Source organism: Vidua macroura, chromosome Z (genome assembly GCF_024509145.1).
Source record: "Vidua macroura isolate BioBank_ID:100142 chromosome Z, ASM2450914v1, whole genome shotgun sequence".
In the NCBI taxonomy this organism is placed as follows: Eukaryota; Metazoa; Chordata; class Aves; order Passeriformes; family Viduidae; genus Vidua; species Vidua macroura.
In genome coordinates, this window is record NC_071611.1 from 45,310,715 (window position 1) to 45,323,595 (window position 12,881).

At 40.6% G+C, this 12,881-nt stretch overlaps 1 protein-coding gene across 9 annotated transcripts in view; it reads left to right on the forward strand.

Annotated features, from left to right (window-relative positions):
* Window positions 1–3,116: 3,116 nt before the first annotated feature.
* The window catches only part of PIGG (phosphatidylinositol glycan anchor biosynthesis class G), an 83,287-nt gene continuing 73,522 nt past the window's right edge, over window positions 3,117–12,881 (forward strand). For 5 of the 9 annotated variants that reach the window (XR_008441228.1, XM_054003067.1, XM_054003069.1 and 2 more), the window contains exons 1-5: window positions 3,117–3,351; window positions 6,542–6,747; window positions 7,738–7,947; window positions 9,441–9,629; window positions 11,174–11,312. Coding sequence is in view for 7 of the 9 variants with exons in the window: in XM_054003067.1 (XP_053859042.1) it covers window positions 3,192–3,351; window positions 6,542–6,747; window positions 7,738–7,947; window positions 9,441–9,629; window positions 11,174–11,312 (904 nt within the window). In the remaining 2 variants the exon portion in view is untranslated. Of the gene's footprint in view, window positions 3,352–6,541; window positions 6,748–7,737; window positions 7,948–9,440; window positions 9,630–11,173; window positions 11,313–12,592; window positions 12,684–12,881 lie in introns of those variants that run through there. The other 4 variants (XM_054003072.1, XM_054003073.1, XM_054003068.1 and 1 more) reach the window with 3 other exon arrangements.

Here is a 12,881-nt window from a genome sequence, read left to right on the forward strand (position 1 = left end):
AATTTCTAACTACATCACAGTGCTTTCAGAGTGTCAGATCACCTTGGGAAGTCCAGTTTTTTATTACAGCTTTACTTAATTTTGAATTAATTCTTCCTCACACCCCTTGCATGTAAAAATGCTTTTGCTTATACATGTCAATTTTGCCACTGTCCATACTCGTGCTCCACTTGTGTCTTCCCCAATACAATATTAAATGTATTAGGGACAAGTTTAAGGGCTATCACTGATTACAGAAAAGAGATGCTTGTTTAAATCATTGGCATGAGGTGTTCACATATCTGACATTGTCAGTGTCAGAAGAAATGTGCAGGTTTCACACAAACACACATATTCAGATGTGAAATCCTGTTAAATTAGGCCCAGAGAGGGAGAATAACTGAGGCAGTTCAAAAAGCAAGGTGGTGAGCTGCAGATACCCAGAACTTATCAACAGCAGGTAAACAGGCCTGAGAGCAAATCTACAAGGGAATTATTCAAAATAAAGCTAAGTAAGAGAATGGAAAAATTGAAAAAAAAAAAAAACCTGAGAAAACTTACTGCATATTTTCAAACAAGAGGAGAAGGGAAGATAGGGCCTGTTTTTCTAACCAAATTGTGAAACGTAAGAAGTGAAAGAATCAGGAGAGAAGGAGCTGGGGAAGCAGACATACTGAATGCTGACTAATGGGCAGTGTTTCACTAAATGGTGGCTGAGGACTGTGCTCCTCCCTCATGGGACACACCAATTTTTTATCTTATCTACTTTTTACTAGTTGCCTCAGTGAAGAAAGGCCGAAGGGATGCCAGAGTGACTAACAATATCACCTGGTTGCTTTAAATGTTGGTGACAAAGACACTCAACAAAATGTGTTCCTACTGGTTCCTCCATTTGTCTGTTGAAGACAAGGCTTGGTTGGCTTTCAGTCTGCTGATTTCTCAGCAGATTTGGGAAAATGCCTCTAGAGAGGGCTTTGCACAGAGCACTAAATTCCTTCTTCTTCCTCAGCACACAGAGATGTACATTTGCTTGAGTGGCTCTTCGCAACAGCAGCAGTAGCAACATGCTCTCCTGTAGGGAAAGATGCAAATTCATCTCCCACAGGGATGGGTTGTACTGTGTTCTAAAATATTTGCTGGCTCAGATGAAACAAAAGCCTTCTGAATCACATGTAGTGCACTATATTGCACCTTTCCAGACACTCTGGCATGAACCTTTAACCTTCTAAACGCTATTTAAGTCAGCTAGTACCCTTGACATAAATTGGTGCACGTGGCACTGATTGTGTGCTTACAAACTGGGAAGCACACAAACACTTTCTCTGAATGCTCATGAAATCACCAGCTCTCAGGGCATAAATGTGTTATGCACAACAGAGGAGGTTATACCCAAGAGCTTGTAAAATGGCCAAAGCAGTGCACAGCAGTGATTGTCAATATATGATGTTGTAACATGCTTGTAGACTCACAGACAGACAGATTTAAAGTCTTGTACAATGCTCAGGATTCTTCCTGTATTTGACTCCTGCAGTTACGTGCTACAGTAATGGACTTGAAAGCATGTTGCTGCAAGAACTTGACAAATGGTGATGGTACTCACTAAATACCCAGTGATAGGTCCCAGGGAGTGTGAATCACATGCTAGATACTGTTTTTTTATGTCTGTAGAGAAACTCTTTTTCCTGAACACACAAATTCTGATCTGTGGGAATTTGAAGGTTTGAATGATGGGAGAAAGATGCAGCTTGGGGAATTTCCACTTACTGAAAGGGAAAGTAAGCTTTACATGTGAAATATAAAGAAGACAGACATTTCTTAGATGCTGTTTTGCGATGCATAAACATTGCCTATATTAGGTTGCTTTATATTCGTTAGGCAACCTTTCCTAGTTACTGGTTGGAGAGTCTAACTAGTTCAGGGTTTAAAGAAGAGGAAAAACACCCATAAAAAGCAACAAATACAGCTTGTCTTGGGGACGTACAAATAATGTAACTTTAAGGCATATTACCTAAAGCCATTTTAAAGTTTAAATACGATGGCCCAAAGGTGCTTTTCATTCCTTGCATGTTTTTTCTGAAGCTCATTGCACTGCTCATAATCAGCTGAAGTTAATTACTGAATACTAACTTTCATGGGCCTTCAGATTTGTGCTTCTGCAAAGAAACAAGTGAATAGTGTCTGCAAAAATGAAATTTATTTTAAAAAATAATTTTGGATCATCTCAAGAAATGGATCATCTCAAGGTTTTGGATCATCTCAAGACATGAAAATGCTATCAGTATTCTCAGTAGAAGCATGAAGTAGTGAAAGTGGCCAGAAAAAGCACTCAGGTAGCCTAAAGGTAGCATAGTGCTCAGGGATGCTGATACATAAAGAGCATGGATCCACAGGACTCAGGCTCCTTGACTTTTTTTCTCTGTATTTGGAGACACAAAACAGGTCATGCTTTGTGCTGAGGGAAAAGACCCAGTGGGAAAACCACCCTGGAATCTGCTCACATGGTTCTTGCAGGGTCACACGGGAGCACAGGCATGCAGCTGTGGGTGGGTGGTGGCTGGAAACAGGTGCCATGTCACCTGCCACGCATTCTTTGCTGCAGCAATCCATCAAATCTCCTTTCCCCTCCCGCGGGGAACGCGGGGTCGGGACGCGGGGTGGGGGGGTACGAGTTGGGTCGCAGGTGTCGGACGCGGGATCGGGATGCGAGAGTGGCAACCGGGGGCTGGAATGCAGAGACCGGATGCGCAATGGGACGTGGGCCCCGCAGGCGGATTGCGGAGGTGGGACACGGGGCTCGGGGGTGGGTCCAGGAGGTGGGACGCAGGTCCGGAGGAGGGATGTGGAGGCCGGAGGTGGGCCCGGAGGCGGATGCGGAGGAGGGATCGGGAGGCCGGAAGTGGGGCTGGAGGTGGGCCCAGAGGCGGGTCGCGGAGGCCGGATGCGGAGGCCGGAGGCGGGTCCAGGAGGAGGGTTGTGGGGGAGGAACGAGGGGCTGTACTTCCGTTTTGGTGTTGCCGTTACGCGCTCGCGGAGGGGCTGCCGGGCCGCTGGCCAATAGCGAGGCTTGGTGGAAGCGCGCGGTCGTCGGTGGTTGGCGGGCGGCGGGCTGGAGGCGGGGCCAGGCAGGAGGGGCGGGGTGCCGCAGGTGCCGCCCCGCAGAGCCGGCGCAGCGCCGGCAGGGTCGGTGCTGCTGTCGCTGGTGGCCAACCAGGATGCGGCTGCGCTCGGGTGTGTTCGCCTCCTCCTGCCTCCTCGTGCAGGCCTTGGGCGTCGCGCTGTTCCTCCGCGGCTTCTTCCCGCTGCCTGTCAGGTCCGTGCCCCGCCGAGAGGCCCGCGCGGACGCTCCCGCCGAGCCGGCCCCGCCCGGCCCAGGTAAAGCGAGCAGCTGCCAGGCGCACCCCGTCGTTCGGTGTCACGGAACATCTTTTTGTAGCGCCCTCGTGTTTCCAGACCAGCTTCCCGAGTAGTTTAGAACTTAACTGCTTTTCACGTAGTTATGGATCACAGGCAGGGATACCTGCTCGCAGTCGAAAAGCCTCAAGCGTCAGCTGTCACTTTTTTGCAGGGTGTGTTTTCCTGTCGTTTTGTTTCCCTTTCCCTGACTCTGATGGAGCCGTAATACCCGGTCCTGTTCAATGGCAGGTTGTTTACATTAAATGATGCCGTGCCAGCTAAAACGCCTCACGCGTTTCCTGTGATCATTCGCTGGCTGTATTGTGTCCGAGGTTCATTTTCTGTGATATTTCTGTGGTGTGTGAGTGCTTTAATGCCGCCTCAGTGAGACTTTTAACACCTCAGTAGTGAGAAAGCAACTGTACTAATGCAGATTGCAATATGTACAGTATTGCCGTCCATCACCATTTCTGTGAAATCACTGTCTTTACAGGTCATGCTCCATTCCAGAGCTGTATTTGTGAAACCAGAGTTTTCAAGAATCTTTTTAAGGAGCCTGTAGAGGATGTGCTAATAAAGTACTTGTCTCATATGTTCAGTCACAAACTGTATTAAAGTGAAGAGGACTGTGTACTTGAGGGACTGTTTTTCACCAGTTTGGAGCTTGTGGGATGAAACTTCAGGTTCACTTGGCAGCTGGATTGAGTAATATTTTGCTCATACAGACCTCTTGATTGGGACACCAAGTTATGGTTAACTTTTTGGAACAGGACTGTAACTCCCAAACTGGGTCTTCAGCTCCTTGATATTTACTGTTAATTCTTCTGAAGTGTGTGATGTTGTGCCTGTAGGGACAGGCTTACTTGAATTTTGAGATGCAGTGGAGAGAACAGAAGGTTGTGTAATTTAGAGTGTGATGTGCTGGTATTGGTTAAGCAGGAACACTGAAAGAATCTAATCTGGTAACAGACCAAGTGGTTTCTGCGGAAAGGCCGGCTGATTTTTAGCTGAAGTTTACCAAGACTGTCACAGATATCTGATAGGCTTCTGTGAGTGAAATATTGCATTCACATGTGATTATTAGCAGAAGACTAATGTAGAAGGAGATTGGATGGGAAGATGTCAGACAATTTGGTTTTGAAAGGACTGGTTTGTGTTGAAGAGTGGAAGTGTGTGCCACAGGGCTCTACAAGCAGTTTAAATTTAGGTATGTCATGAGCAAGCCTAGGTATAGTAGGCAAAAATGGAGTGACAGTAGAAAAATACTTACTTTCTGTAGTACTTAGTTATGATGTGCTTGCAGAGTGATATCTGGATTATAAGGTCTAAAGGCAGGGTAGTGCTTACTAAACCATGATGCAGAAGGCTTTCAACCTACTTTAGACCTGTTCAGAAAAGAATATTTCTCCAGTGCTTCTTTAACTCCTGAATGTTTCCCTTTGTGAACAGTCCTGACTGCTGTTGAGTGCATGCTGTCTTGGCTGTGAGAAAGCTGAATGCTTGCAGCACATTATTGTAATAAGTTCTTGATAGGCAATCTGTGGTTTTCTTCACAGAAGTTCAGGTCCATTTAGAGTAACTGTTTTCCAAGTAAACCTGTCAGAGACAAGTAAGCATGCTGTATGGCAAGGCTTGGACAAAGTGTTGCTTTAGCTATCTTACAGTAAGTATTTTCACATGGCTTGTAAATGACTCCAAATTCATTTGAACTTCTCAACACTTTGACTTTCCTATAAATCACATTGCAGGAGGAAGTTAGGAGTAGTGCATATGTGTTTGTGATCTGAACATTTTTGGTGTCCAGCAAGCTTTCTTTCACTAAGCAGTGGATAGGGGAAAGATGTAACTAAGAGAACATCTGGTGGTGCCTTCTTGTTTTTCATGGTGAGCCAAAGCATGCTGGATAAATTGATAATTCAAGTCCTGGAAAAAACAAAATTATCAGTTTATTTAGGATTGCTTGCAGTCAGCATTTTGTTGTTGTGATTTCCTTCTACTCCCTGCTGTGCCCTTCTCTCCCATTTCCTGATCTGGAAAAATCACTAGCAGTAACTAGTCAGTGAATGTCAGTTTGTTGATGCTTATATGTGTACCCCAAAGTAAAATTTCTCAGGTTGTTTTTGATGTTGCTGTGTTAGACACACCATTATCTGTGACCATTCCAAGTTGTCAGCCACTTTTGCGGAAAAAACCTTTACTGTAAAGGACTGTAAAACCCCTTACTTTATATAATGCATGTACTGAGCAGTCAAATTCAACACAATGGTGTCTGGATAGAGGCCTGTGGGTAGGATATATTCTGCTTCCATTTTGCCCTTGTGTGTTTGTATATTTCTTGATAGAGAAATGAGACCTGTAGAGCTTGGAGAAAAAATGCTGCTGTAAGACCTGAATGTCACCATGTGGACCAAGCTCAATGCAGATGAAGAGTTGCTGTGGCCAAAATTAAGTCCATGCAAGAGAAAGAGGTGGGCTTGAAGGCATGGTGTTGCCTACTACTTGATGCACACCAGCATTTTCCTGTACTCACCTATATGTTCAGGGAATTCTGGAATTGGATTTTGGCCCTGCAGCTGCCGTTACTGAAGTAGTCTGTCATATAGTCTTCTACCTTGAAGGGAGTGAATGTGCATAAATCTGTTTCATACAAGTTTCAGTGAAATTGTCTCTTTCTTTGTAATCTTTTATCTTATGGTGAGATTTCATGCAGAGGCACTGTTTATGTTGTGATGTGCAAAATTGGGTATTAGCACAGGTGAATGCTATGTCTTTTTTCTAACAGAAGTTTTCTGTCAGATACAATTAGTTCAGCTTTACTGAAGTAAAAAGAGAGGAGGTAGCAGCTATTCCTTCTTATTACTTTGAACACTCTCCATTTCAAAGCTTTTCCTTAGTTTTCCCAATTTCATGTCACATTCCTTTCACATCTTGTTTTATTTCCTGGAGGTGGTATTGGAGTTGTTGTGTTATTCCTTTGCTGGATGGCTTGAAAACTCATCTTCCTCAGATTACTTCTCAGGTTTGCTGTTTGCAGCTTCTTGTTTCTGTGTATAGAATTAATAAAGAAGTTGAAAGCTCTCATTTTTGTGGTGAAGTTGTCCTTTAACTTCTGTATCATCTTCAGTAAAATTTGTTGATGAGTTATATATGCCCTGTTTTTGTTGCTTAGGAATAGTTTCTAACTGGACCAAGATTCCTCCACCGCTTTTCAAAAAAGTTGTCATTGTGCTGATAGATGCTTTGAGAGATGACTTTGTGTTTGGATCCAAAGGTAAACAGTTTATGCCTTATACTACTCAAGTTGTTGAAAAAGGGACTTCCTACAGTTTCATTGCTGAAGCCAAGCCACCCACTGTGACTATGCCTCGAATTAAGGTAAGTGGGATTTTTTCCTATCTTTTCATTGGATAAGCTTTTGAAGTATGAGTTGTTTCATATGCTTGGAGTTGGCATAAAGGATGTGTGTGGTGTTAGTGCAATCTATGGCTGAATGTCTCTTTGCTGTAGTAGTGCAATTAATTGACTCTTGATTTGCCATGGGCAAGAGGTTAAGGACAGATAAGGCCCCAGTCTAGGCTTAAATGATTGACACAGCCTTTTTATTTGTAATCATGGGAAGGTGGTAGTCTCTTAGTTGTCCAGTTTTCCAGTTGTCTTCTATCTAGGATCATTTTTATTGTATATCTCTGTGTTCTTGTAACTTCTGAGAGAAAATAGTATAAAATTGTTTTTTCATAGGGATGTTTCTAAAGAGCTTAACAAGGAAATTCTGCAAAGTTCCAGGTAAATAAAAGATTAATTCTGGTGGTGTCATCAAAATACTAGATCATCCAGGCTTGTCAGTGGTAGATCTGAGTAACACCTCTGTGCACTGAAGAGGCTGAGGGAGTGATGATTAGTAGGTCAACTAGCAGGAGAGTGAGGGAGAGGCAGTCTGGTAACTTTATAGGTGGACTTCAGTGCTTCTTCTGGAAGTTTCTTACTTACTGTTTTGAAGGTACTGTTGTTGTTAATACTGAGTAAGTTTACTTACACCTATATTGTCTTTTGGCGGTTTAATGACCAGTAAATGAAACAAACTTCAACTGTTTGTTTGATGAAAAGACTGAAAGTCTTTTTTCTGTTAATTAATTGATACAGTAATATTTTTACCTTCTGTAAAGCAGTTATCACAGACTTCAACTAGCGCTGTGCTGTGGCAGATGAGGTTATGTGGCAAGACAGCTTGTGTTCTTTTATTTTATTATGTTTCCTTACAAAAAACATGATTTGTCTGCCATCTGGCTTATTGCTCCCTCCCATTGCTACTGTTTTCTGAGCACTGGAAGTTTCCTGTTCAATGTGTCTCTTTTCTCCTTTCATTAGGCTTTGATGACAGGTAGCATACCTGGTTTCATCGATGTTGTTGTGAACCTCAATTCTCCAGCTGTCTTGGATGACAATCTGATATGGCAGGCAAAAACAGCTGGGAAAAGAATAATATTTTATGGTGATGATACTTGGGTCAAATTGTTCCCAAAGCACTTTGTGGAATATGATGGAACAACATCGTTTTTTGTGTCAGACTTTACAGAGGTGAGCGGCTTTGTATGATCCCAAGTTAAATGAATTGAGTACAAACAAACAGTGTTAGTTTCTGAGAATGAGTGAGTAAATCTGCCCTTGTTCTGAAATATTCACCTGGCAATTAAATAGAAATTGAATTTGTGTCTAATTTTGGTGTGGGCACTGTAAAGCTAAGCATTTGAATCCCTCATGCATATGCTGTAAAAAGTGTTGCAATGATACAGTACTCATCAATTTATCATTCTATAACTTAACGTAAACATGCCATTTTCTCACAAAACTTGTTGTGGTTGGAAGTTAGACTAGTTGTTTTGTTTAAAAATTCTACTGTCCACATTTTCAGTTTGCTATCAGATATTTTTAGTAAGTGCAATCCTTAAGAAGTCTATTAATATATTAGCTTGGTCTGTTAAAAGTATACTTTTATAGTATTGCATCATTTTTGCAATTGCAATGGGAGCAGTGCTTCTTCATGTTGTAAAAGAGGGAGCATAGAAAGTAAGTGAAACAAACTCTAATAATTCTTACTTGGGTCACATTAGAAGAGTAAATGCTTTGACAAATTTACTTCATTTTTGAACCTTTATGATTTGTAAAACCTCAAGCCATTGATCTACTGCTACTGACTGAAGTATTTTATTATTTAAGGAAGTTAGGAAGGTCTAATGTGAATTGGAAGACATGTTTAATTGGTTATGCTGATGAGACTTGCAAAAGCTTCTACCGGGAGTAAAAAGTACGACTGTTCTACTAGATATGTGGTTATGTGGCTCCCAAGCTCTTTATGCAGTCCTTATAGTGCCTTAATATAGTCTTAAACACACAGATTTTTATAGTTCTTTCGGTAGTTATATACAGACTCAACAAAATAGTATCACATGGGAAATATTGTAGGGTTTTTTAATAACTGAAGAGAGTATATGCAACTAAAAATGTATTGTCAATCTAAGCAGGAAAACAGTTGAGTTAGGCCCAAAATAGCACTTTTCAAACAGTTGTTCTTTCTCACTATGTTGTCAGTTCTTTTACTGAGGAAGTACCATCTTCTTGTGTTTGCACGCTAGCAAAAATGGAGTTGAGAGATTAGGGTTTGTTGTACCCCTGAGCTTCCCACCCCTAAACTGAGATGTTTTGTTGTACTTGTGATACGATGTATCACATGTGAAGTGATAGTCTGGAGTGTGCAGGGTGGAAGTGACTGAAAAGTTCTTGGAACAGTTTTTAAAAGTTTCTGTGGAAACTTGGCAACCCATTTGCCTTGTCTGCATGTGATCCGATGCATCCTTACCAGAAAAGATTAAATGGGGTGAAGAATCTATTTTTAGACAAATATATTTGACTGCCTGACATTGAACTAATATTTTTTTTTCATATTAACATTGTGCATGATTGTAATCTCATCAACTTCTATGGAATTTTCATGGTAGTGTAGTTAATTTTTTTGTACTTTTTAAAAGGGAAAGTTTTTTTTTTACCTTATAGTAGTTTTCCTTTTCTTTGAGGTTGATGATAATGTTACCAGACATTTGGATAGTGTGTTAAAGAGAGAAGACTGGGATCTCCTAATACTACATTACCTGGGGTTGGACCATATTGGTCATATGACTGGGCCAAACAGCCCATTAGTGGGACCAAAACTTCGTGAAATGGATAACATACTGAAGAAGATTCATATTTCCCTTCTTTCAAAGGTAAAACAGCTTCTTCTTGGGTCAGTGTCTGTTAATTGTGGATGGACATTAAAATGCTTGCTGGTTGTAGTTGGTAGCTTCTTTATTCATAGACTAAAGTGTGTATTCTGTTCTTTGCCTTCCTGGGCCATTTCCCAGTGTAGCATTTTTAAGGATTTGGTGGCTGACCTTAATAACATCTGCTAACAGCCTCTTCTGGGCAGCTGTGGGAAGTAACATCCCTTTGATGTGTGGGAAGAGGAGAGCAATGCCTGCCAAAATTCTTCCATCACTTGTGAATTAAAATGGTTGTTGGTATGCTTTCTACTAATGAAATTCTGCAGTAATGGGCATGTGTTGCTTATGGCTCTGATGTCCAGAATTATGAAGGCATATGTAATTCTTAGATATTTGATAAATTCAAATGGAAGTGGTGGTCTTGATCTGTATTTTTTATGGTAAATGTAGCACATCTGAATCTATTTTTAGATTTGTAAATATTGGTTATCACTTACCTAAGCAGTCTGGATACTGAAATACCAAATCCTAGTTCCAGGTAGCCTGAAGCTCTTTTTATTGTTTGCTTTTAGCTACTGCAATTCAGAACAGGTGATCATGAAATTTTAATAGTATTTTTAGTCAAGTGGATACTATTACATGAAAAGAAAGGTTAAATCCTGTGTGTGGAAGTTCTATGAATGTTACAGTTGTGTTTCTGCTGTTTTTTAGTACCTTTGCTTTTACCATTTATATTCAAGCCTTGATCTCTGTTTTAGAATACAGACATAATAAAAGCACTCTATTTTTTATAGAATATGTACTGATAATAACTAGAGATGATAAAAAAGTACTTCGTTGTTGAATGACTGTTAATTTTCTGCTGCTTTGATTTGTTAGCTCAAGATTCTTGGACAGGCCTCACTTAAGTTTCTGTTTCTCTTTATTCAGAAACATATACCTCATTCAACATCATTTTTCAACAATCATTAACAATTAGTCTTCATTGACGGTCAGATTTAAACCCCAAATCAGTCAGATTTCAATCCCTAAAGCCCATGGGAAACTAGAGAGTGTTAGAAACAAGATTATTTTTTAATATTGAATTGATATTATGTTAGTATTTACAATATGAGTAATTCAGCATGTATATTGAAACTTAGTGAAGCTGAAGAAATGAAGAGGGGGAATATTTTTTAATTAATGATGCTCTTCTGGGACTCCTGATTTTCTTCTCATGGTGTGATAGCCTTTATTTAATCTTCCAGTGAGTTTCTTGTAAATTTGTAACTTCAGGGGTTTTTTTTAAAGCTTTTTTTGTGATTTTTTTTTTTTTTTTTTGCTAAGATACTGACAAGTGTGTTAGATATGAATGTGCCTTAACTTTTAAAAATGACTGAGTTACACTTAATTGCAGTGATCTCTTATTATCCGCCCCAGAGTGAGCAAGTTTCAAAACTGAAGTTAATTTTGAGACATATTCATGTTTGAAAATGATGAAGATAGTGAAATGATATAAATTATTTGTGTTGGTATGGTAACTTAGATTTTTTTTCTGTGATTTGCAGGAGGAAGCTTCTCTTCCCAATTTGTTAGTTGTTTGTGGGGATCATGGAATGTCTGAAACAGGCAGTCATGGTGGTTCTTCAGCAGGAGAAGTGCACACACCACTGCTGTTTATCAGCTCTGCTTTTGGGAAGAGAAGTGGTAAGGATCAAAGAAGCATGAACTTTTTTAGAACTGTCCTGGTTTCAGATGAAATAGAGTTAATTTTCTACTTAGTGGCTGGTACAGGACTGTTTTTTGGATTCAGTATGAGAAATAATGTTGTTAACAGCCTGGTGTTTTAGTGTTTACTCTAAATCAAGGACTTTCCTGTTTCCCATGCTCTGCCATTGAGCAGGTGCAAGAGGAGCCATTAAGGGGCATAGCAAGGACATCTGACCTGAACTGGCCAAAGGTATATTTCATACCATGGAACATCATCCCTCGTATATAAAATGAGGCTGCCAGTCACTGCCTGGGGATGGATTGCACATCGGTCAGCAGGGGTGACAAATTTTATTGTGAATCACTTGTTTCTCTTGGGTTTTATTCTTCCCCCTGTCTTTATTGCTATTATTATTATTATATTTAATTTTAGATTATAGTAGTTATTACTGTAAGGGAAAGGGGAGAGAGAGAGAGAGGAATAAAACCCAAGAGAAACATGTGATGCACAGTGCAATTGCTCACCACATGCTGACTGGTGCCCAGCCCACCTTTAAGCAACAGTCCATAGCCCCCAGTCAACTCCCTCCAGTTTGTGTGGCTGGCTACGATGCTCTATGGTATGGAGTACTCCTTCAACCAGTTCAGTTCAGCTTCTCCAACTGCGTTCCCTCCCAGCTTCTCATGTTCACTGGCAGAGCACAGGAAGTGGAAAAGTTACTGGTTTAGAGTAAGCCCTCCTTACCAACAGCTAAAACATCAGTGTGTTATCAACATTATTCTCATACTGATTCCAAAACACAGCTCCTGTACCAGACACTAGGAAGAAAATTAACTCTCTCCAGCTGAAACCAGGACAAGAACACACTGGCAGCTCTTAATTTATATTATGGTAGAATTCTTTTTGAAAAGTGCTTTGGTTTGTTTTACAGTTATTTGGGAAAGCCCATTCTATGTAATCTAAAACTCTGGTTTAAGCCAAAGTTAGCATCTGTATCTTGGTGAAACCATGAATCAAGCTTTGTAACCAGTGAGAGAATTGTGTATGTCTGAGATGATAATCTTTTACATCACTGTCCTGTCTGAATGTTGAGCGCTAATGAGATCTGTTGTCAGGATACTGGGCTAATGGTAAATGAATAGGTGTAGATCCAAAATCCTATTTGAAGTAGGTTGAAATTTTGTCTTTCGTGGCCAGAATATTTCCTTGGCCTCCATTCTTCTCTCTCAGACAGCTAGGATGGAAGAATGAATGACAATTTCTCACACAGAGTCCACCAGAAGGAGGAAGAAAGTCCTTGGGAGACTACAGACTATTGGAAATAGGATTATTTTTTAATATTAAATTGATCTGACCCTTGTGAACAGGTGAGAGGTGATGGCACTGATAACATGACTGTTGATTGCTAAGTCTTAAGAAAGAATATGGACCATGAGTGTGTTTACTGTATAAGCTAGTTAATTTTATATCATTGATGTGAATTCACATGTTTCTGAAGCTGATTTTCTACTTGCACATAATGATAAAAAATAAAAGCAAGATAGTTAAAGGCAAGAGGCAATAAA